The following is a 26,217-nucleotide window of genomic DNA, read 5'->3' on the forward strand; positions in this document are numbered from 1 at the left end:
TGTATAGTCGCCATTTTGTATATCCGTCATTTTTGTAAAAGGCATAATCTGAGATGGCCTTATATCTAAATTTGAACCTTTGTATATGTGGTCCAAATTATATGCTTCTACCATGAAATGCACAATAATTCTTATAATATTTGCACCAGTCTGCCGTACATAGGTACATGTGAAGTTAAGTTATGCATTTATTCAATGGTAATTAACATAGCTTAAAAGTTCCAAATAGTTCCTAAAAAATATTTTTACGCTATTTTCCATAGCGGTATTAACTTTTTGAAAACTAATATATACGGGGTGAAAGAATTGAAAAAAAAACAAAGTATTTTTACATAAAAACCAGAAAAAACACAACTTTTGGTAAACCGATTCTTTCGGTTCAAGACGACCTCGAAATTTTTTTTATCAAAGATAGAACCTATGTACCAAATTTGGTTGAAATCGGAAGTCTCGTTCAAAAGTTATCGTGCTAAGAGTCACATATGTATAGTCGCCATTTTGAACGCCCGCCATTTTTGTAAAAGGCAAAATCTGAGATGGCCTCGTATCTGAATTTGAATCATTAAATGCACAATTGTTTCACATATCGGCTGCACAATTAGGAATATTGTTGGCGGATTTTCTTGTTTTGTGGTTTAAATTCTCTAGAAAAATATCTTTTCGTAAAGTTCGCATGGTCTATTGTTGTTTCATGCTCAAGTATTTTTCAGACTTATTTATTAGGTAATTTTTTTTCTTTCTTATACGTCTTTTATGTAGCTTTTTTTACTGTCCGGTTTTCTAGATAATATATCGTTTTTGAGAGAATTTGTTGCCTTTGCAAGTCTATTACGTATTTATTTTTTTTTATTTATTTTTTTCCTCATCCACGTTTTTTATTATTATTGGTTTCGTATGTTTATTTACGCCTAATAAATTTACGGTAAAAATCAAGCTTGCACTCAATATGCGAAAGCGTAGATTTTTTTGGGCATTAATTTTTAAACGGTCCTCTTATCTGTATAGAGATATAGCGTAGCACCTTTGTAACAAAATTAATTTTTTTGAGGTTCAAATAGAAAATGTGGTTTTAATAGGTTTCTAGCAGGACAATTTAAATATCAGTTCCAAATGATCGACGACCCTGTGACTTACTTTAATCGAATTGGAAATTGGAGGGTTATAAGTCATAATAAGATAAAGAATCAGAATTCCTATAGCACTAAGCAAGTTTGGAGTAGATGGAAAAGATATAATAGAAATAATAAAACAGAAAATAATTGCACTATGGAATAAGGTTTGTAAAAAAAATACATTTTGTATTTGTTTTTTATTTTAACCATCCTCTTTTAACACATTCTTTAACCATATACCACGCTTTTTCTTTTACTGGTTGAGAAATATACTTAAGAAACTTATCTTCAGAAGGTATCTCCTCAGAAGATTCGCGTCCTCCTTTTTTCCCATTTACAGCTATAATGTGGAAGAGAAGTGCATGGCCGAACTCATAGGCGGAAACAAATTCCATTTCTTCTAAAAACTGATCATAAGAAAATTTCAAATCACATTTATGTTTTTTAAGTAAACTTGTTAGGCTTTCGTGATAAAAATGAAGTAGATCGTCTAAGTGTCGTTTTAGTACTTCTAAGGGAATACTAGAGAAAATAAAGAAAAACACGTCAGCTGCTGGAGATCCATACTCATAAATTTGTAAGTCAACTAGTTTGTTTCCAATGGGCTGTCCATTTTCAAACTTCTGCATAGTATTATTCGTCCACAAATCTTCGTGTACTACAGTCGCAAATGGTTCTCTGGGTGGAGACTTAGCGATTTCTCCCCAACCATGAATTCTTGATACATACTGACGACACTCTTCATTTTCCGCTATCAGTGCTTTCAAAAATCCATTATTCGTATTATGCTCCTTTGGAACTTCATACACATGGCAGTACTTTTTAACTTTTTCGTCAAATGTTTTAGGATCTTTTAATTTCAGAGATAAAGCAACGGCATGTAAATGGGCAATGTCTTTCAGAATAATTTTTGTAGTATTCAAATCGAATCCTTTGAACCTATCGATATTGTTATAACCTGTAATACAAAAATAGAATCAAAATCAGATTATCTATAGATTCTTTATTTAAGTTTAAATTAAGCTACTTATATAAAAGTTTAAGTTTCATCTCTATTTTCAATCCCACTATATTTATCTGTCCACACTCTTACACAAAAATTAAAAAATTACTTTTTGAATAAAATAATTTCCAAAATAATTACAACCTCTTAATTTAACTAATAATTGGTGTTAAGAGGGAGCAAGGAAGAGAAATTGTGGACAAGAAAAAGTTTAGGATAAATATTATGCCAAGTTGATGACAACAATAACCGGGTTGTCATCATTGCCTGTAAAAAACATGATGGGTATTGACTTGTCTGCCAGCCTAGGATCAGTTTCCATTTATTTCTATCGTTCGCCTTAGTTTTCCAATTTCGTACTCTTAACACTCGATAGTCGTTTTCCAAGTGGTCCTTAACTCGTGACTTGGGCCTGTCACTTCTCCTCACTCCATCCGATCTTTGGTTATAAATGCGTTTCGACGACTTTAGATATACTCAGATATACTAGTTTAACTAAAAAGACGGTAAGCTCAAAATTCTAGCGCCGATGGCATAATCCGTTTTCCTGAAATCCTTTATACATACCTCTGAGAATTTTCTGTTCAGCCCCAATGTTCTTAATGGCTTTTTGTCATCGTCCACGTTTCTGACGGGTAAATGTGGACGGTCTTGATAAGAGTTCTATATATCAATATTTTCGTCTTTTTGTGACTATGTTAAAAATTTCTTTAATCCATAATAATATGCTCTATTCGCTAGATATATACGTCTGTTAATTTCTGCAGTCACTGTATTACTTTGTTTGATTGGTGAGCCTAGCTATATAAACTCTCTTATTCCTTCGAAAGTATATGTTCTACCTGTTGAAACAGTATCAAAGTCACGACAATTCCACCACATCAAGAAACCAGTAATTTTTATTTTCGTATAAAATATTGCTGTCCCATCCTGTATTCACCAGATAGATCGCTCCCAATATTATAGAATAGAATAGAAATAATATGCTTTATGGTAGGGGAGCAAAGTATGCTAAATGTGCAGTCACTCGAGCGTTATGGGGACCTATTGGATTGTGAAGAGTAGGTCCTAAAACCAAAAAAAGTTAAGTAAAGTTTTCCATTTTTGTGGGCACTTGCCATTTATTAATTTAATTTTCCATTTCCAATAATTGTTTTTTCCGATTATAACGCCATCTATTCATAATTCGAAAAAATATTTCGAATAAAACTTACTTATTTTTACGTAAGGAATCCAAATCTGCAATAAAAAATGGGGGCTTCTATTTAAGATTTTAAAGTAACCCCCACCCCATTTTCTTGGCGGTCGTGTTTGGTGCCATTCGATAGATTTTTTAAAAGTATCGAATAAGTGTATTTTACAGTTTTTCGATCTGATGTTCATTTCGCGAAATATCGCGGGATTCGTATTTAAAATATTAAATTTACCCCCCAACCCTCTCCGTGGGAAGTCGTGTTTGGTATCATTTGATAGATTTTTAAAATATATTGAGCACATATTTTTTAGTTTTTCGATGTCATTTATTTCGCGAAATATTCACTTTTTCCTTGTGAAACTGTGGGACTCACCCATTTCCTTACGCCCGGCTCAAATCGTCAGATTTTTGAAATATACACTATTTTGCATTTACTTAACTTACCTTATCTTAATCTGACAATTTCGAGTATTTTTAAGGATAGATTTTTTTTTCGGGCCCCGCTTAACGAACTCCCCTGTGTTAAGAGCCAATGTATGGTAGAGGTACATCTGCAGGGTACCAGGTTTCTACAATATGCTAATCTGACGCGCTCGAGTAACTGCAAAAATCCCCGCTTGGGCTCCCCTACCATTATTGCCATGAAAAATTTTACAATTTTATCGACAAAGCTTATAAATAGTCAAAAAACAAAACAGTAACAATCCAATTTACTAAAATTACATAAATCGTCAATATATTTAAATAATTATAATAATAATGAAGTTAAAACAGAAATAATCAATTGCAAAAATTTAAATAAATTGCAAATGCATAGTCTACCTAACAATTAATAAAAAAAGGTTTAAAAGTTAACAAGTTAAGCTGCTGCATATGACACCCAAATACAGATAAAAAAATAATAAAAATACTACTTGTGCAAAGGGTACACTGCAATTTCTTAGTTATTGACTAAAAAAATCTTCTACTGAATAATACGGTCTTTCAGATAGGTAGGTAAGTTTACGGAATTTGGGGAAACATGGTGCAGATTTTAGTTGTAGAGGGAGATGGTTGTACATTTTTTTTGCGGAATATAATATCGATTTCTTTACTAACTCTGAGGACGGGGTCGGCAAATAGACGTCAAACGTAGAATTTCTCGTAAAGTAGTCATGATTAGGTCTTGGTGGAAATATATGTAGATGTTTACGAATTAAGCAAACAGTTTTTAAATATACAAAGATGGAAAGGTTAAAATTCCGTGATCTTTGAAGTAACTTCTGCAATGTGTTGTTCTTCTGCGGGCAAACAGGTATCTTATTGCTCTTTTTTGTAATTTGAAAATAACATCGAATTGGGCAGCTGTACCAGAACCTCAAAAAGAAAGACCATAACGAAGATGTGACTCGAACAAAGAAAATATATTATTTTGGAAGATGCTAAATTGAGTTCATTCGAAACAGATCTTATGGCATAGCAAGCTGAAGAGAGTTTCTTCCGTAACAAATCGATATGGAGGGACCATTTAAGGTTGCTGTCTAAAAAAATACCAAGAAATTTTACAGAATCAACGGTACTGATCTGGCTGTTATTAAGAGGTAAGAGTTGAAGAGCTCCTTTATAAGACAATGCTACTGTTTTACCTACGTTAAACGAGAGTAAATTTGAGTCAGACCAGGTTTTTATTTTAAGTAGATCAGAAGTTATAGTAGCATGGAGAGTTGCAATATTTGAGTTGCTCCAAGTGATACTGGTATCGTCAGCAAAAAGAAAGATTTTCCCATCGATTTTTAAATTAGTGATGTCATTAATAAAGATAAGGAAAAGTAGAGGACCCAATACTGAACCTTGAGGTACCCCACATACAATGTTTTTGAGACTAGAGTCTGTACCATTTACTCTAACCAGTTGTTTCCTATCATCCAAGTAAGATTTGAACCAATCTAAAGAAATGCCTCGAATTCCGTAGAAATTTAGTTTTTTTATCAAAATGTGATTTACACAATCAAAAGCTTTGGCGTAGTCACAAAAAACGGTGCAGTGTGAAAATTATTGTTCAGTGCTTGATAAACGTCATGTAGTACAGAAAACATGGCATCAGTGGTGCATTTATTATTTAAAAAGCCGAACTGATTTTGTGATAAAATGTTGTTTTCAACTAGAAAGGACATAAGTCGGGCTTTTATGAGGCTCTCAATAATTTTGGAGAGTACCGGTAGTAGTGCAATAGGTCTATAATTGCAGGTATTAGATATTTTACCACCCTTATGATGGCTGTCTCCAGGCACTCTGGAAATTTACCTTTCTCAAAAGAATCATTAATTAGTGAGATGAGGACTTCTAACAAATTTTCTGGAAGATTAGAAAAAATTTTTATCGATAGACCATCAGTACTACAGGAGGATTTGCTTTTGATACTATTGATTGTTTGGATCAGTTCAGATTTATCGACTGGTTTTATAAAGAATGAATTCGAGACCTTTCTTGAATTAGAGAGATGGGAAATGGGATCTTGTTGTGGCAAAATAGTTGATGTAATATTTTTACTCACATTAACAAAGTATTCATTTAGATTTTCAGGGTCTGGAAGGGAAAATGTTTGAGCAGTGTGGGTTTTATTTCGAAGATCGTTTACTATGGACCAAGTTTCTTTTGCAACACTTTTGGAGCTTCCCAGACGGTTCTGGTAGTAGACTCTTTCAGCTGATTTTATAAGTTTAAGATAGGTTGCCCTGTACTTGGTGATACATTCAGTGATAGGGACGTTGGTAGTAAATTTCTTGATATAGAGAAGAGAACGCATATTCTTGGAAGATATTCGGATACCTTTAGTAGTCCAGGGTTTGCGATGTTTTCGCTTAATTTCAATTAAAGGAAATGCTTTATTGAAGATACAGATTAGCTTATCTAAGAATTCACTGAAATTATTATCCATGTCGATGGCAGGAAAGCGCCACTCAGAGATTAAGCATAAATTTTGGAATTTACGAAAGTTCCGGGTGGAAAAAATCCTGCCTAAACGTCGGGTTTTCGAGGAGGGTTTGCTGGAGATATTAAACTTCGTATAAACTGCTTCATGATGAGATAGTCCAGCATTAATAATTGTAGAATGGACATCAAGGGGTGAGAAATCTGAGACAGTATAATCAATTATGATAGATGAAGTGTTTGTAATCCTTGTAGGAGAATCAACGTGCATTGTTAGACCATACGATTCAAATATGCTGACCAAGGATGTTTGTGTAGCACAAGCAGCAGCATAATCAATGTTAAAGTCCCCTCATAAAATTTTTCTACTTTTATGGGGCAGGTCATCTAACAAATTTAGCAGGTTCTGAAAAAATAGTTCCACGGAAGATGCAGGTGATCTATAAATGCAAATAATATAAAGATTAAGATTCTTATTGTAAACTAAGGAATACTCAAAGGAGGCTTCACGTAACAGAAAGTCATATTTTGTTACCAAAGAAAAATCATTACTCGTAGACAGAATTAGTGTCCCCCCATAAGCTGAGCTTGGACGATCATACCTAGCAATCGTGGTGTATTTATCTACAAAAAAAGGCTCGTTGACTTCAAGCCAGTGCTCTGTAACCGCAACTACCCGAGGAAATCCTAATTCCTCTAGGAACAAAAACAATTCATCAGTTTTGTATCTTATAGAACGAATATTAATCAGAACCATGCTAAAGTTGTTATCACTAAAACAATTTGAGGATTCTAGTCCCCCAAAACACGTCGTGATGTTTAAAAATTTCGTTTTGGAGAGGCAGCGGAATAGTAATTTCGGTGACATTCCCTTGATTTTTGCAGGTGTATAATTCTTTCAGAAGTGATAAAGGACCTATAAGCATTAAGATCAGCTTCCACCTCATCTGGACCAATTCCATAGGCATTGTTGAAGTCTAGCAAAATTTGTCGTAGATCTTCTGTCTTAGTGGGAAGTCCCTCGGAAGCCAAAAAGAGTTTAACGCTTGTGTTGGTAAATCCATCGTAAAACACTGAAGCTGGTTGGTCATGTAGATATTGAAGGAATACGTGATTGACTTTGTTAAGAACCATTAGTTTTCTCACACATTGTTGCATTTGATATCTGAATTCAGTTTCTTGGGAATTAAGATGTGTATATGAATATCCATTAAGCCTTATATTGTATCTTTGAGTGCTCCATGTCATCGTAAGAAACGTTAAATGCCGCGTGTTTTCAAAGGATATCCTGCATAATTAAGTCGAGTGGTTATTTCCATAATCTTTATTTTATACGCCGTCCACACTCTCTCCGAAGTCGATCGAGGTTCACTAAGTACGAGAGTGTAGACGGCCACCTTGTCTAACTTTGCCTAACTTCGTTCTACTTCCGAAATCTGTCGGTCTTCCGCGTCCGAGTCAAAGGTATCTTTGTCGGTATCGCACCGCTTGAATGTGTTCCTCGCAAAGTAGAACGAGTGTGTAGAGAGTAATTTCGGACTTTGGTCAACTTTGGCGAAGTAACTTCGCCGAGAGTGCGGAGCCCGTTTTAGAGTTGAAATGATTTATAAGCCCGCACTTCACTCTCGCCGAAGTCGATCGAGGTTCAACAAGTACGAGAGTGTAGACGGCCACCTTGTGTAACTTTGCCTCACTTCGTTCTACTTCCATTCTCTGTCGGTCTGGTCAAAGGGATCTTTGTCGGTATCGCACCGCTCTTTGTCGGTATCGCACTTCGAAGGAGTGTGTAGAGAGGATACTTCGAACTTCGGTCAACTTTGGCGAAGTAACTTCGCCGAGAGTGTGGAGCCCCTTTTATACTCAGAACCAAAACTGGTTTGTAGTAAACTCAGCAGTTTCGTGTGAATTGGAAAACTTACGATGTATTTTGTTTATTTCTGTTGATTGGTCAAATATTTACATGGCAGTGTGGTAGGTATGATTAAAAATATACTTTAAATTTTTTTATTCGTTAGTGGAAAGGCAGAGGTTTTTGTTTGCAATTGATTGGTCAAAGAATAATGCTATGGGAGATTGTGGTAGGGAGAATCGGCCGACAGGTAAACTGTCCAAGGTTGAAGATTCATTCTAAGTTGGCTTTTCACTTGGAGAAGTTTTACTTAAGATCCCTAGTAGAATGTAGAATGTAGAAAGAAGAAAAGTTGTTTTTTCGCCGGCTCGCTCTAAGTAGCGAAGCCGGGCAACTTATTCTAAGTAGAGATTAGAAGTAGCATGTAGTGTTGGAAGTTTGTTCCTCTTCGTGGCTTGCTAGCCACCGGAAAGTGCCGCTGGTACCTACAGTCAAGACCATGGCGCCGTTTGCCGCTTTCAGACAAAAAGCCGGTTAATTATTAATGTATAATACACTACCTAACTTCTTTCCTCTAAGCAGTTATAACTTAGGTGCTAATAATCGTACTGAATACTTCAAGAAGTTAATTAGAATTAATGGGAAAATCCCAATATTTGGCTGTATACCATAGTTTAAAAAACTCATACAGAAGTAAAAACTTCAAGTTGGTCAGTTGGTCTGTGCCCATTGAACTGGCAAGTACCTAGTTTTTTCGAGCAGAAAAGCATGTTGCCCTTTAAGCATGTACTTAATTTAATCTTATAACATCGACTGGTAGTCACCATATTGTCATAAAATTTAACATGTATACCATATATTATGAAGTTACCACTTTAAACAGTGTGCTAGTTACAATTACTTAGCAGAATGCACTGAAGATGTTCTGAATTAGAAACGTTTTGCACGACATTTTATGAAGTTTTTTAATAAACGATTTTATACCAGTATACAACTTGAAGTTCTTACTTTTCTATGACTTTTTTAATTAGAAGTTATTCAATTAGTTGAAAGTTGATTTAACCGTCAATATGAGCAGGATAATTTTAAAGTTTCTGAGAAGGTCAACATACTAAGGCCGATTGTAATGTTTTGTGAGTTTCCTTGAAATTTTCATGAAGAAAATCAAAGTTTTACTATCCCTGTGGTTGTTAAATTGTAAATTGACAGATTAGTGGAGTGACTTGAACATCTTCAAAGAATCAAGGACAGGATATACAACAAAGGTATTTAAAATATAAACCTTTTTTTACTATTTAACTGGACACATTCTTAAATTTTAAAACCAAAGAGGGGTCCATATTTTTTTCTTTCCTTTATTTTGTTTTATTTCAATAAAATTGATTCATTTGTAATAATCTTTTGTTATTATTTATCTAACTCCTTTGTCTTGTTCTCTTGATCAAAAATTAAGTGAGAATCCACTAATTAAGAAAAAATAAGATAGGTTATATTTATCTTTATGTAAATTTATAATATGTATTTTGCGACAATTATTTGTCTTTTATTAATTTTTTACTTGAATACATAAAATATGCACACTAATGGTTTAAGTACATAAAGCAAAAGGAGTAGTTAGCATTACATAATACACACACCGGCAAAATTAGCTGAACACCTTAAAAATGGGACATGTTTGATGTCTCGAATCTCCTAATCCTGTTGTTCGATTTGAGTGATTCTTTTAGTATGTTATAGCCTTGTTTGTTAAGAATATCGGTGTAATAATATTGTTGCCAGACAGGTAAATGTCATTTTATACCGGGTGTTACAATCATACTGTGTTTTTTCCTTAAAGTTCGGAACACCCTGTGCATTATTCTAGTATATATAAAACATTAAAATTAAAACTCGATTGTAGTCTTGAGCTTTCTTAACATTTTCTTTTTTGATTCATTTGCTTATGTTGGAAAATAAAAAGTTATGTGCTTTAACAACTAGCCATGCTTTTTATCAATAAAGCCTCATAGTATGGGAGGAAAGTATGCTAAATTTGCAGTTACTCGAGCGTTATGGGAACCTATTGGATTGTGAAGAGTGGGTGCTAAAACCAAAACAAGTTAAGTTAAGTTTTCCATAAATTGTGAGGCTCTCCATTTTTTAATTTAATTTTCCACCAATCTTTTTTCCGACTATAGGAAATATAGGCTATATCTATCCATAATTGGAAAAAATGTTGCGAATAAAAGTTGCTTATTTTTACGTCAAGGATCCAAATCTGCAATAAAAATTGGGGCTCCTATTTAAGATTTTAAAGTAACCCCCCACTCCACCTCCGTGGGGGTCGTGTTTGATGCTATTCGGTGGATTTTTGAAAAATATTGAATAGGTGTATTTTGCAGTTTTGCGATCTTATGTTCATTTCGCGAAATATCGCAGGGTTTTTAAAAATTTTAATATAATTTTTAATTTACCCCCACCCCTCTCCGTGGGTGTCACGAGCCTCCACGGAGGTGGGGTGAGGGATTTAATTTAAAATCTTAAATAGGAGCCCCCAATTTTTATTTCAGATTTGGATTCTTTACGTAAAAATAAGCAACTTTTATTCTACACATTTTTTCGAGTTATGGATAGATAGCGCTATAATCGGAGAAAAATGATTGTTTCAAATAGAAAATTAAATTAAAAAATGAAAAGTCCCCCACTTTATGGAAAACTTAACTTAACCTTTTTCTGATTTTAGCACATACTCTTCACAATCCAATAGGTCCCCATAACGCTCGAGTAACTGCAAATTTAGTATACTTTCCTCCCCTACTATGAGGATTTATTGATGAAAAACATGGATAGTTGTTAACGCACATAACTTTTTTATTGTCTTACGTAAGTAAATGAATCAAAAAGGAAAATGTTAAGAAGGCCTAAGTCTACAATCGAGTATTAATTTTAATATTTTACATATGCTAGAATATTCCACAGGGTGTTCCAAACTTTAAGAAAAAAACACAGTATGCTTGGTACACCCGGTATAAAATGATATTTACCTGTCTAGCAACAATATTTTTACAACGATATTCATAAATAATAAGGCTATAACATACTAAAAGAATCATTCAAATCGGACCAGTGGTTTAGGAAATTCAAGACATCAAACATGTCCCATTTTTAAGGTGTTCGGCTAATTTTGCCGGTGTGTGTATATAGGGCGAAGATATTAAAACCAACAATACTGAAAAAAAATATAGAGAATTGAGAACTTAACAGTTACATAGGAGCAGAGACTACGTAATAATTTCATGGTGATAACTGGGTGTGAATCCCAAAAAATTAACAGATGCTTACACTGGAGGAATTTATTATTGATTCTGAATCATTGAAAAATAAAAGAATCGAAAAATTATAGCATATTATAAAGAAGTAATTACCGCAAGAGAGAAAAATCTAGATGACTCTAAATAATAAAAAAATAGATAGTACCTTAAGGAAGTAAAATGCTGTATTTCATATTTCCGCTCTTTTATCTAGAACCATTAACATAAAAAGATTAGTGAGATACGAGTAGTCCCATGTGCCATTTCAATGCTTTAGTTAGACGTTATTTACTTTTTAACTTATAATTTTTGATCAATAAGAAAATCAATATTTTTTAGTTAGTTTAGGTAAATGCCTTGACAACTAAGACCATTGGCATGGTTCAGTTGATTTCGCAATCATATGATAGTATAACGTGTAGTATGTGTGTTGAATAAATGTCTTCTTACATAGTTAAGTCGACTTTATTGTCTTTACAAACACAAAGAGACGCTAATTGCATCCAAACTTCTGCTGTCCCTCCGGTGAGTACCGATTCAACCAGAGTAGAAATTATTTTCATTAAATAATTTTTAATGAAGAAACATTTTCTAGCCAGCTGTGATTTGAACTCACAATCCTTCGATCCAAAGGTACGCTCTCTCACCACTGAGCCACAGACAGGGTGTTCAAAATTTAAAAACACGAAACATAAAAAGTAAACCTCGGGTCTGCTATACATATTAACACTAGAAGCACCAGAGCGGTCATTTTGACTGCGTTCTATTTTTGACCCTCTGTATTACTTATTCCTAGTTGTTTTAGAAAGTTGATAATTTAGGACTTTTCCTAGATCTACTTGAGGATTATAGTTCCTCCTTTACAGGTACTTAGTGTAATTACTTTTTGAGATGTGTTAATATATATGTTACGGTTAACGTCCGAAATCAGGTTAATCTCAATATTACCCAGTTAATATCGAGATTAACCAGTCTAGTTGGTTAATGTCCGAAGATAAACGATATTCGGCCTTCAATCGGACATTAACCGGCTAATCTCGACATTAGCACATGTGTGTTGTTAAAGTTCACATTGTTTTGTTGCGTAATCAAGTGGCATTCGTGCAAGAAGTATACTTATTTGAAAGTGAAAATTTAAGTATTCAATATGTCCAATGAATTTAAAGACCGGTTTTACGAGAATCTTGATACAATTATTTCCACAAAAAGGGATGACAACAGTGCTTATTTATCTCGTGAAAAATATGATTTAGTTTGTAATCAAATGAAAGAAGCAAAACGACAAGCTAAGAAAACAGCGTTGTCATATCGACGTTGGGCCAAATACGATGTAGTGAGTGTGGCAAATGAATTCAAACTTATTGCTCCTTTGCAAGAAGGTAAGGAAAAATTTTTATATTATGTAAAAAAGAGGAATTATTTGATATCCTTTATGAAGCACATTTAAGTATTGGCCATGGAGGAAGAACAAGAATGTTCAATTTTTTAAAATGATAAATACAAAAATATAACACAATTTGGTAGTAACACTTTTTTTAAAATTTTTCATACCCTGTCAGCAAAAACTCAAGTTCAAAAAGAAAAGGCCTTGTTGTAAAACCTATGATATTTTCTGAAATGAATAGTCGGTGTCAAGTTGACTTGATCGACATGCAATCCGAAGCTGATGGACCATTTCGTTTCATCTTTGTATATCAGGACCACCTTACAAAATTCGTGCAATTAAGATATTTAACTTCAAAGAAGGCAGATGAAGTAGCTACACATTTGGTAGAAATTTTCTGTATTTTTGGAGCACCTTCAATACTCCAATCTGATAATGGCCGTGATTTCGGCTGATAAATGAACTGAAAAATATGTGGCCTGATTTAAAAATTGTTCATGGAAAGCCCCGGCATAGTCAGTCTCAAGGAATCGTCGAAAGGGCTAATCGTGACATTCAGGATATGCTAATAACGTGGATGCAAACAAATCATACATATAAATGGTCTAAAGGCCTTAAATTTATTCAATTAATGAAAAACAGGGCCTTTCATGCAGTTATAAAACAGTCTCCCTACGAAGCAATGTTTGGGTCAAAAATTAAAATTGGTCTACCGGATTATATCTTTCCAAAGGACTGTATTAATGAAATAGATACAGAAGAAGATCTTCAATATTTATTACATGAAATAAATAGTGCAGAAGGTGTCAATAATAGCAAAGTTGCTGGAACAAATTCATCAGGCTCTCATAAAAATTATAAGAGAACTACTACAGGTAAATTGTAAAGCTATGGGTAGTAAATAATTATTGTTATTAATTATTCGTTTCTTTATTACTTACAGGTACAACTTTTATAACCAGTTCAAACAAACCAAATGAAAATGACAAATTTAGCTCTTCTGTAAACATTATTCCTCCAGTTATCACAGAAGTCGCTGACAAATATGAAGTACCAAACGAAACTAACATTCCAAGACATCTGTAAATATTATTCCCCCAGTTATGATAGAAATCGATGAAAGAAACGAAGTATAAAGCAATTCCTTGTTTTCTGTAAATCTTCTTCCTCCAGTTAACCTAGAAGTCGGAGGAACATTTGAAGATTTAAATGAATTTAACAAAACGTTAAATGAGAATCTTATAAAAAATAACATCCTAATTTGTTGTGGTGTTTTTGAGTTTGAATCTTCGAACGGTTGAGTCTGTATCTCGTGCAATATGTTTGTTCATACAGACTGTTGTGCTGAAATGAACGAAAATAATAAAAATGATTTAAGGTGCCTAATATGTTGCCGAAAGAAATCTATTATCAAAAATAGATTTCAAGCAAAAGATGGTTTGCTTCAACAAGCAAAAAGAAAATAAAACTAAATTCCAACAAGTTATTACCGCCTGCATAAATTGGTGATACTGTTAGATTACCTGTCCCCGATGTTGATAGAGGACGAGCTGATGCAAGGAATATATTAGGCGTTGGTACGACAGTCGAAGATAACATATATTACAAAAACGGGACAGAAAAGGGCACATTACCACAGAAAATCTCTTTACAGAAAAAGTTTAAGTTGTTGAAAAATCTCTTCGTGAGATTGCAGCGACTTCATCTCATGTGGTGATCAAGGATACAAAAGATGATTGTGCAAAACCAAATGTGGTTCAAAAAAGTGCTACTGTAAGGCAGCTAATATTTTATGCAACTCTAAGTGCCACGGAAGTTTGTCATGTTTGAATAAATAGCAGGTATTTTTTATACAATTAGCAACGTTGTAATATTTTCTAACACATTATTTAACACTAACCAAGGAGAATAGTTAAACTCGACATTAACCTGTTAATGTCAATATATCTGAATTTCGTACGACATTAACATTACATTTCGGTTAAAGTCAAGATTAACCGGTTAATGTCGAGATTAACCATTTTCGAAGTTTAACCGTAACATATACATACCTAGAAGCACCAGGGCGGTCATTTTGACTGCTTTCTATTTTTGACCCTCTGTATTACTACTTATTCATAGTTATTCTAGAAACTTAAAAATTTAGGACTTTGCTATATATCTATTTAAGGATTACAAGTTCTCTTTTGCAGGTAGGTACTTAGTGTAATTAGGTACTTGTTAAATATGTTGATGTCTACCTAGAAAAAATGCGGTCCTTATTACGGAGGAGAAGTACCAGATCTGAGCGATGATCAACGGATAAATGGGTACCCCCCGTTAAGATGCCCCCCCTCCCCCCCGGCAAAATGCCCTCACTCTCAGAATTCAATTTTTTAATTTTTTTACGTTCTGTGCAATGAAAAAAATGAGATAACGCGGATTTTTAGCTCGCCATCCCCCTTACCCCTCCCCCCATAGCCAAAAACGTAGATTTTTAGATTTAATTTTTTTTAGTTGGGTTGCAATTGATTTAAAAATTTCAAAAAATTGACACGTGTAGCTAAGACTTTTACAAAACATGTCGATTTTTTATGGACCCTTAGGTCGAGTGTACATAACCCTAAAATTTTTTTTTAACTTTTTTTAAAACCTATAACTTTTTTTTTGAGAGGGCTGCAGGTCCAATTTTTTTTGCATTTTGTGTATTTTATCAAAAGCTATCTCTCTGATTTTTTTTCAGATTTTTCCGTTAGGTGCGCCATCTTGAAAAATCCGGAAAACTGTTTTTTAGGGGGTTTTTAGGGATTTTCTCCATTTTATAGACTGCAACATAGATCAACTCAAGGTTTTGTTAATAGATTATGTATAATTTGAAACAAATCAGTATTTTAGGATTATCAAAATTGGGCAAAATACCTTTAAACCCCCCAAAAACCATGTTTTTTTTAAGTTATGTAAGGGTTTTTGCGGGCTTAATGATATTATTTTTTGAGATCGATACAGCCTGAATATTTTTTTTCATTTTTTTTACGTTATATGTGAATAAAAAATAAGATTAATCGCATTTTTAGCACACCACCCCCCCTGCCCCCACAAAAACGTCAATTTTTCTATTTTTTTTTTGTTTAAAGTTGCAATTAATTTAAAATTTTTATAAGGCGTCTACAAAATATATCTATTTTTTATAGACCCGTGTAGGTCGAGTGTCCAATACATATAACCTCAAATTCCTTTTTTATTTTTTTAGAACGTATTTTTGACTTCCAATCGATATTTTTTTAAAACGTTCAATGAATATTGTATATTTCTCTCTCGCGGACGGGCCGCTTCAATACATGCTTAGCGCTCATTTTTAATTATTAAAATAATAGTTAGCAATAAAATAATGACAAAAATTTCTTTAGGCTATTGCATGGGGGGGGGCTTTAAGCTTTGAGTTAGTCACTTTATGACTTTCATAATAATAATTTTTAATCGAGTTATTAAGCCTTGAAAATGGCTATTTTCGCGTTTTTCAAATTTGAAATTGCATGTAACTCGACAACAGTCAATTTTATAGAAAAATCACAAGATACCTTTTTTGCTCAGCTTGATCCAGAGAATCTAAAACAAATTTGTCCGAAGTGAAAAAATTGATTTTTTGAATTCGTTTAAAAAAATGTTTAAACAATTTTCCGATCGCGGTACTGCCTGGCACCTTGTGGATTTGTTATAAGTACCTGTTTTTGAGTAAGTTTGTGCAAAAAAATTAATCGGAATAATTTACCTAACGGGACAAGCATACAGCGTGGACTATTTGCATTAGGAGCCAAACGTAGATGGTTTGTAAAATACACAAAAGACAAAAAAAAAATTAGCAGCCATCGCCAAAAAAAGTTATACGTACCTAATAAAAAACAAAAAAAATGAAGTTATAATATGTACACTCGACCTTCGGGTCCATAAAAATAAACGTTCTGTAACAGCCTCAGCTCTGCGTGTGAATTTTTTTGTAATTTATAATTTAATAATTAGGTACTAACTATTCTAAATGCGACATAAGCCACAATTTAACTAAAAAATGATTTTATTAACGTTTCGACGTCCACCACGGACGTCGTTGTCAAAATACACAAAATATTAATAAATTAAACAAAAAGGTTGCTTGGTAAAAAAATCTTCTAATAATTTAATTTAATCTGACTTATTTATATAGATCGTCCCAAACCATTTTTTCAGTGCGTCACAGATTATCGAATTCTCTCTATCGCATTACAGATGGAAAATAAAATAATTTTTTAGTTAAATTGTGGCTTATTTCCCATTTAGAATAATTAATTACAAAAATGCCACAAAGAAATAGCTTCAGAACAACATTTTTAATCTAATTTCAAACCAACTAAAAAAAAAATAAAATCGAAAACTTGACATTTTTGACTGTGGGGGAGGGGGAATAGGGGAAGTGGGCTAAAATTGCGGTGAGTCCTAATTTTTTAAAATCATATAGAACGTAAAAAAATAAAAAATATTTTCAGGCTGTATCAACCTCAAAAAATATCATTAAGCCCGCAAAAACCCTTACATAACTTAAAAAAACATGGTTTTTGGGGGGTTTAAAGGTATTTTGCCCAATTTTTGATAATCCTAAAATACTTATTTATTTCAAATTATACTGACACCTGATATGAAAAACATTGTAACTCACTTTTGCTTAGTTTACAGGAGAGCGATTTAAAGAAATTTCCAAAACATTTTATTTTTTTACTGGGTCAGCTTTTATATTTTTTTGTAATGTTATTAATCCATATTTTATAACTTTTTCTCAGCTTTTCACTTTTACATATCACATTGTTGTCAACATTACTGGTCCTGATTTAGGTCGAGTTACAATAGCAAATTTTTTCAGAATTTTAGGTGAAAATCATTGTAAGTGGTTCATACAATGATATTTCAACACAGTATGTTTCTTTGGTTCGGTACATATAAATTGTAACTAATCAGTAAATATCCAAATAAAGAGATTATAATTAATTTATTTTATTGGTTTTACTTGAAACGTGATTTTTTTGCTCAGACAAGTAATATTTAAGAATTTACGTCATACATACTAACAAGAAGTAGGTAAATAAAATAATATCTTTTAGATTTATTTATTACAAAATAAACATTTACAAATTATAAAACAGTTTATATTCTATTAGAAAATAAACAAAATTAACCCCTTGCAAACTTTTATTCAGATTCATCATCCGAATATTCCGTTAGTTGAGAGTGGGGAAATTTAAATAAAAACTGCAATATTGCTCTGGTATAGCTTTACCAGCGCACAAAGCAACAAGATCTTTTTATTTTGAAGTGGTTATGGGAAGTAACCCATTATATGTTAAAGGAATTTGTACTTCCCATAAATTGTGTATATTTTTATTCCTGGATTTGGTAGCCCTTTTGCTCGATTTTGGTTTGTATTCTAAGTTTATAAACGATAATTGATCAGAAATAAGATCGTACTGAAAACTAATAATATGTGGTTGTCCTTTATATATTTTTACGTATTGTATTTTCGACCAGAAAACTTGGCGTTTACCTATATCTAAATCCCAATTCGGTATTTTCTTTAACATTGATTTAAAGTCCAAGATGTCATTTTGACTTAGTTCTTTCAAATCGTATGGTTTTCCTGTGACTTTAGCACACCTTATCAGTGTATACCACTGTTGTGGTACATAAACAATTGGTTCTTTTTTCTTCGCTCAATAAGGGCGTGCATTGATTGAATCACCCTCAGATTGAGAGTGGCCCACCTCAAAAAACGTGTGTGTAATATTAATATTCATGATCTTAGCTGCATAAATATACATTAAAAATATTATTCGATTTCGATTTTGTCCTCCACAACAATCTGAATAAAATCTAAACTCTAATGCTCCACCAGCAACTTTTCTCTTAATAAAATCAAATAGCGCACTACTTATTTCATTAGGCCCCTTTTTACCTGTGGTTTCATCCCATGCATAACAATAACCTTTGATACTCTGATTGGAGCGTAATTAATATTTTTTGCAAATCAAAGCAGGCAGTTACAACCGTTTCTGTTTTCTTAGAAACCTCTTTATCGCGATTTTTGGCTTCACGTGCAACACATTTATTTGCAATATGTAAAGCATATTCTTTTTCTATTTGGTCTTTCTCTGCTTTAGTATTATGTAGATTGCAAGTAAGACACATATCTTTTTTCGGTGCAAAAAAACCGATATTAAACTCAGCATTGAATATGTTTCTGTACTGACTTTTGGTGGCTGGTTTATCGCATGGGTGATTCTCTAACATCCATTCATTATAAATACAATTTGGGAAAAGTTAAAGACTCATCAAAATACATCTTACTTGTTCTTTGCCTTACGTAATGGGATTCTTTTGCTAGAACAGAGTTTATATGCGCACGAATCGAATTTTTAATACTTTCGTGCTTTCGTCTACAGCATTTGCCCTGTTCTTGTGGCGACCACGCATATCTCCAGGTATACGGCCTCCGCCTTCATGACTATCAATTTTTTTGAATAGTGTAGTTAACCATATTATATCTGTTATGTTAAAAGTGTCCAAAAATGTTTTCTTACAAACTTGAAGTCGGTGTTCTGCCAACTGTAAATTATATTTATATGTCCAGTGTCTTCTGGACTCTTTTAGCTTTGCAACTTTCCTCTCTTGTCTGAGAGCATAAATCTACATAAATATTCGCTTTGTTGGTCATGATCAGCCATTGCCCAAAAATTATTAAATAAATCGAGTCTTCAGTTTCAGATAATTTCCATTTACATTTTCTGATACATTTATCGTTACATCCAGGTCCCAGTTCTCTAATTTCCGATAATTTTCCAGTTTTGCCAGTATATTCTTGGCCAGAGTTCCTCAGTTTCTTCAAGACATTCATTTTCCAAACACTAGGATCCCTTTGTCTCTTCCTTCCAAGATTTTTCTTCTTAGGGTATTGTTTTTCCTTAGCAGACGTATCTAATGGTGAACTTGTATCTTCGGTGCACGTAGAAGTTTCCACTCTCGATGTATCTTGAGCGTGCAATCCACTGTGACCATTAATTATCGGAGTTTCATCAGTAGAAGTTAGTTCAGCAATGAATGATATAGGTGTTATTATTTTTGTTTCAAATTCTAAACTAGTATATTTATGTGAGTTTTTACGATTTGAGGCATGCTTACTATGCTCAGCAGTTAATAATATAGAATTTACCTCCTGAATATATTGACTTACAATGTTGTTCATCGTAATATTCCACTACATTGCTTTCTTGTATCACAATTTACAATGCAGGTATAAAAACTTACTCAATAAATGTTTCGAGAAAAACATTGTATCCCATGTTACAATGTTTTAGTAAAAAATTTTCATCAATAATAAAAAATTTTAATATTGTAACATTGGTTACAACGTTTTTTTCCACCCAGTGATCAAAAATTTGCACTTACAATGAGGTTATTTTGTTAAATAACTTTATAATTACATAAGATAGGATAAAAGTTCTTAGACCAAATTGAAGGTTATCGTTTATAGATGCTATTTAAGCCATAGTTGAAAAACATTGTAAGTGGAGATACAATGTTTTTCATATCAGGTGTCGGACATAATCTATTAACAAAATCTTGAGTTAATCTATGTTGCAGTCTATAAAATGGAGAAAATCCCTAAAAACCCCAAAAAAAAAAACAGTTTTCCGGATTTTTCAAGATGGCGCACCTGACGGAAAAATCTGAAAAAAAAAGAGAGATAGCTTTTAATAAAATACACAAAATGCAAAAAAAATTGGACCTGCAGCCCCCTCCAAAAAAAAGTTATAGGTTTTTAAAAAGTTAAAAAAAAAATTGAGGTTATGTACACTCGACCTAAGGGTTCATAAAAATGGACATGTTTTGTAAAAGCCTCAGTTATACGTGTGAATTTTTTGAAATTTTTAAATCAATTGCAACCCAACTAAAAAAAATTAAATCTAAGAATCTACGTTCTAGGTTCTGGGGGGAGGGGTAAGGGGGTGGAGCTAAAATCCGCGTTATCTCATTTTTTAATTGCACAGAACAAAAAAAATTAAAAAGATTGAATTCTTAGAGTGAGGGCATTTTGCCTATCTTATCGGGGGGTACCTTTTCCACTTGTAGTACATTCTTTCACGGTTTTTGTTCTAAATTTTAAAGAACCGCTTGGATTGACATGAAATTTGGCATACGAATAGCTTACATGTCAAAGAAAAAAAGTTATATTGTGCCGATGTGTGCTTTTGCCCTGGAGGTGACTTTCACCCCCTATTGGGGGTGAAAAAATATATGTCCAAAATAAGTCCGGAAATAGGTGAACTGACTAATTTTAAGTAACTTTTGTTCTATAGAGCTTTTTCGCTAAGTCAACACTTTTCGAGTTATTTGCGAGTGAATATGTTCATTTTTCAACAAAATAACCACATTTTTAGACGGTTTTTCGGAAATAATTCATAAAGTAAGTATTTTATCGAAAAAAAAACGTTCTTAGCAAAAATATAGCCTATAAAAAAGTAAAAAAAAAGGTGTACGCAGAGACCTACTCTGGATCTCGTACAACCAGAGTTATAGCCAATGAGAAATAGTTTCATATTCACTAAATTTTAAATAGAATATTTCGACGTAAAATATCCAAACAATTAAGCGCTTTTTCGGGAAAACCAATTTTAACTTTTTTAAAGCGTTTAAAAAAAGCTTTATTTCTGTTTTTACAAAAAGGTTCTAGCATTAAATTTAAGCAAGTTACGCTCAAAATAAAGTTGGTCCCTTTTGTTTTGGCAAAAAAAAATCGGGAAGACCACCCCCTAATTAGCAACTGAAATGAAATTAATCGTTACCGCTCCACAAATTATTTTACTTATGTTGTGTTTATATGATCTGTAAGTTTCATCCATGCAAAGTGCTTGTTTTTGAAAAAATTTGGTTTCAAAGTAAAATTTTCAAAAATTTTAATTTTGAAAAATATGCTTTCTTTCAAAATAACTTCAAAATTGTTAGAGATATCAAAAATCTCGCAAAGCAAAAAAGTCAGCATTGGATTTCTGAATATCATGTATTTTTTTGTTTTTCTGTTAGACAAAAATTGATTAAGATTTGGTGTTTCAAAATTTGCATACATTAGTGATCAGTGACTCGTTCAACCCCTTTTAACTACAGCCCTTTCAATAATAAGGACTTTGAACCGATGAAAGTTACAGATCATATAAACAATACATACACGAATCACGAAACTTGTGGAGTCGTAACGATTAAGTTCATTTAAGATAATAATTAGGGGGTGATTTTCACGATTTTTTTATCAAAACAAAAAGGGACTAAATTTATTTTGAGTGTAACTTGTTTACTTTTGATGCTAGAAATTTTTTTTATAAAACAAAAATGAAACTTTTTTTAAACACTTTAAATAAGTTGTAATGAGTTTTCCCCGAAATGTGCTTCATTTTTGGTTATTTCACGTTAAGTTATTCCATTTGGAATTTGACAAATATGAACCTACTTTTCATTAGCTATAACTCTGCTTCTACTAGGTATAGAGACGTGATATATACACCATTTTTTTTTAAATTTTTTACTGGCTATATTTTTACTAAAAATGTTTTTTCGACAAAATACTTACTATTTGAGTTATTTGCGAAAAACCATCTAAAAGCGTGGTTATTTTGTTGAAAAAGTGAACTATTCACTGCCAAATAACTCGAAAAGTATTGACTTGGTGAAAAAACTCCGTAGAACAAAATTTACTTAAAATTATCCAGTTTATCCATTTCCTGACTTACTTTGGACGAATATTTTTTCACCCTCAAGAGGGGGTGAAAAGCACCCCCAGGGCAAAAGCACATATCGGAACAATATCACTTTTTTTCTTTGACTTGTTAGCTATGTGTATGCCAAATTTCATGTCAATCCAAGCGGTTCTTTAAAATTTAGAGGTTTTGCCATATTTTACCGTTAAAGAACGGACTATTGCGTCGGCAATATGGAATTTATTTATAGAGAATTGTATATTTTGCTACACCTACAACTGGCTAAAATAATCTATCGACGAACAGCTTTTTCCCACAAAGGCAAGACGTCACTTCACCCAGTACATGGCGTATAAACCCGGTAAGTTTGAAATCAAATTCTGGCTTACAGCTAATGTCTAGTCCAAATATTTATTGCACGGATTTTCTTACCTACGGAAAGGTGAACAACGACCAGACAATCAACTTCTAGGGGAATATGTAATTAGCCGTCTAATGGGTCCATTTTTGAATAAGGGAAGAAATGTAACGATCCAAAAGTATTACCAAAGAAGGCTACCAGCAGTACTGGAACAATAAACCGAGCAAGAAAGGATATTCCTCTGTCAATAAAAAACGAAAAGATGGAATTATACAAATCAAAAATTTTCATATACGAAGACTTGAGCTAACCAGGGAAACCAGGTGTACCAGAGAAAAATTATCAAAAACGTTCTAGCGCTGAATTCTCTATACTCAGACAATATTGAAAAAGGCATAGACAAAAAGGACAAACCTAAAACCATTACCTACTACAACCATACAAAATACGGAGTAGACGTTGTAGATCAGATGGCCATGTAGTGCTCATCCAAATCAGCTTCAAGAAGATGGCCGTTGTAGGCTTTTTTTAATATCTAAGATATGGTAGGAATAAATGCTTGGATTCTGTATAAGGAAGTTACTGGTTGTCAAATATCTGGGCAAACTTTCCTACTTCAGTTAGCAGAAAAATTACGACAAGATCATCTGACCAAGGGCAGGAAAATATCAACGGAATCACATCAGAGACACAATACCTCAATCAAATAATAAACGAAGGCAGTGACAAAAGCTACAATATCTCGGACATGTGATGCGGAGCGAGAAGTATGGCATCCTATAACTCATAATTCAAGGAGGGGTAGATAGCAGAAGAAGCATCGGAAGAAGACGAATTTCATGGCTGAGGTTTGGATGCAGCTCAAAACAACTATTCAGATCTACTGACTCAAAAGTTAAAATAGCTATGATGATTGCCAAGCTCCGTAGCAGAGAAAGCACCTGAAGAAGAAGAAGTGGAAAACTGGGAACTAAAACTAAAATAAAACATGTGAAAGTCATATACCTATGTAAAAAATTGTGTGTAGGTCTTGTACAAGCAAAATTAAAAAATTTTGTTACTACATAAATTGTGCTTAAATAATTAAATAATTTATTTAAATTAACTAAATGTCTTTTGTTAGTAGGTATTAACTCAATATAGGTTTTCTTTTCAATTAAAAAACGATACGAAAACGACTGGCGATAGAAAATTCTAATACCCTTCATCTTGACCGCTCCGGTGCTTCTAGGTATGCAAAAATGTTGGTGCTTCTATTGTTAAAGATAGAAAACCAAAGACAACTTACCTTTAGGTATTAGATTCTCAAGAACAATAACGGCATCATCATCAATAATATCACTATTTTCCAGCAGGTTTTTTCTTACTGCTAAACACTCAGCGAAACAGTTAATAACTTCATTAATCCCCAAACTTCGCTGAAATTCCAGAAAAGTAGGCAAAACTATCTCATAAAAAGCCATTTCATTTGTGTAAGTCACTTGTATATTAAATATTTTCCTCCAGAGTTCAGTATCTGGAAGGGTTTTTGCCACTGCTTGGAGTATCTCTTCGGTACCATTATCATTATTACTTAATACAATATCAAGTTTGTACATTATACTACCAAAGTTTTCACCTGGCTCAGTAAGCCTGCTAATATTCACATTTTTAATAGTTTTTTTAGTTAGTTGTTTTCTTAACAATGTTTCTAACTGTTTTATTTGTGTGCAAGACATGCTTAACTATGACTTTAATGATAACTACTGTCAATGATCACTCTTGCGTAAACGAATTCAAGGCTGCTAAAGATTACCGCGGGCGAGTCAATTAGGGAAGTAAATATTATGTGATGTCTACAGTCTACGTGGTGAGTTCACAAAGTTTTTGAGTACAAAGTATGCACATATTTTTCCATTTTTCTTTTTAATTATATTTCTATGTTCCATGTTGGGCCATACTATAATAATCTAATTATTCATAAATATGTACTTGCCTATTCGTCTCCAAAAATCTGTATACCCACTTCGTTACTTGACATTCAGTGATTCTTTGTATTAGTTGATTATCATTTCGGCATTGAGTAAGCTCTAGCCATTTTAAGTTTTCGTTTTTATTTAACTTTCTTTTTATTTAACTTCCCAATTTTCTTGATTTATTTTTATTTTTATTTAGTCTTTTAAAACGTTTTAATATATTCATTTAACTCCTTCTTTAAAATTTAATTAAGCTAGTTAGAGCCCCGACGGAAGACTATGCGTATAAGTAAATTTGTTTACACCTGTGTAATGTTTTTAAATAGTTATTTATGTACTTTAATAGTCAGTAAAGTGACTTTTTATCGAACGAGTCTGATATTATGAGCCGAGCGAGCGTAGCGGGCAAGGCGAATAACAGACGAGTTTGATTAGAGAGTTTTTACTGACGTGGTGCATCAAAATTTTATCGCCAATCATAAAAAACATTAACACATCATCATCATCCAGCCTCAAAAGTCCACTGCTGAACATAGGCCTCCTCCCCTCGTTTCCAACCCCATCTATCCTGCGCCGCCCTCATCCAGTTTTTATTTACCTTTCTTAAGTCGTCAGTCCATCTTGTAGGCGGTCGACCGACGCTTCTCTTGTCTTCTCTTGGCCTCCATTCCAATAACCTCTTCGTCCATCGCCCATCTGTCATTCTGGCTACGTGTCCTGCCCATCTCCACTTCAACCTGGCTATCCTCTCGATGACGTCAGTCACCTTTGTTCTTCTCCTGATTTCTTCGTTTCTGATTTTGTCTCGCAGAGTTATTCCTAACATTGACCGCTCCATTCTTCTCTGCGTGACTCTTAGTTTGGTAGCCGAGGCTTTAGTTAAGGTAAGTGTTTCTGATCCGTACGTCAAGACTGGGAGGACGCACTGATCGAATACCTTTCTCTTTAGACATGTGGGTAACTCACTTTTAAAAGTTTCTCTCAGTTTTCCAAATGCTGCCCACCCAAGACCGATTCTTCTCTTCAGCTCATGAGTCTGGTTATCCCTGCCAATCGTAATTTCATGTCCCAGGTATTTATATCTATCTACGAGTTCTATTTCCTTCCCACCAATACTGATGTTCTGGTTGGGTACCAAATTTGTCATTATTTTTGTTTTCGAGATGTTTATATTTAAACCTACATTTTCTGTAGCTACAACGAGTTCTTGTACCATCTCTCTTGCCATACCTAGATCATCAGCTACTATGACTATATCATCGGCGAAACGTAAGTTGTTTAGGTATTCTCCATCTATTTTTATTCCCTTTGTCATCCATTCCAAACTCTTGAAAGCATGTTCTAAGACCGTATTAAAAAGTTTAGGTGACATTGGGTCTCCTTGTCTAACCCCCCGTTCTATTTTTATGCGA

General features: G+C 33.4%; 1 protein-coding gene across 1 annotated transcript; it reads right to left on the reverse strand.

Moving 5' to 3' along the window:
- Window positions 1-1,294: 1,294 nt before the first annotated feature.
- Window positions 1,295-24,860, reverse strand: LOC114334183 (uncharacterized). Its single transcript, XM_028284218.2, has 2 exons — window positions 24,139-24,860; window positions 1,295-2,070 (listed from the first exon to the last, which is right to left on the reverse strand). Exons 1-2 carry the CDS (start codon window positions 24,566-24,568, stop codon window positions 1,310-1,312), a joined length of 1,191 nt encoding a protein of 396 aa, XP_028140019.1. The 5' UTR covers window positions 24,569-24,860; the 3' UTR covers window positions 1,295-1,309.
- Between the last annotated feature and the right edge of the window lie 1,357 nt (window positions 24,861-26,217).

Source organism: Diabrotica virgifera, chromosome 1, assembly GCF_917563875.1.
Source record: "Diabrotica virgifera virgifera chromosome 1, PGI_DIABVI_V3a".
NCBI classification, from domain to species: Eukaryota; Metazoa; Arthropoda; class Insecta; order Coleoptera; family Chrysomelidae; genus Diabrotica; species Diabrotica virgifera.

Excerpts from the sequence above, each read along its gene's own strand:
- LOC114334183 (XM_028284218.2), bottom strand. The coding sequence starts at position 24,568 with ATGTCTTGCACACAAATAAAACAGTTAGAAACATTGTTAAGAAAACAA. Across the intron at positions 2,071-24,138 it reads TGAGAATCTAATACCTAAAG|GTTATAACAATATCGATAGG; the intron begins GTAAGTTGTCTT and ends TTTGTATTACAG.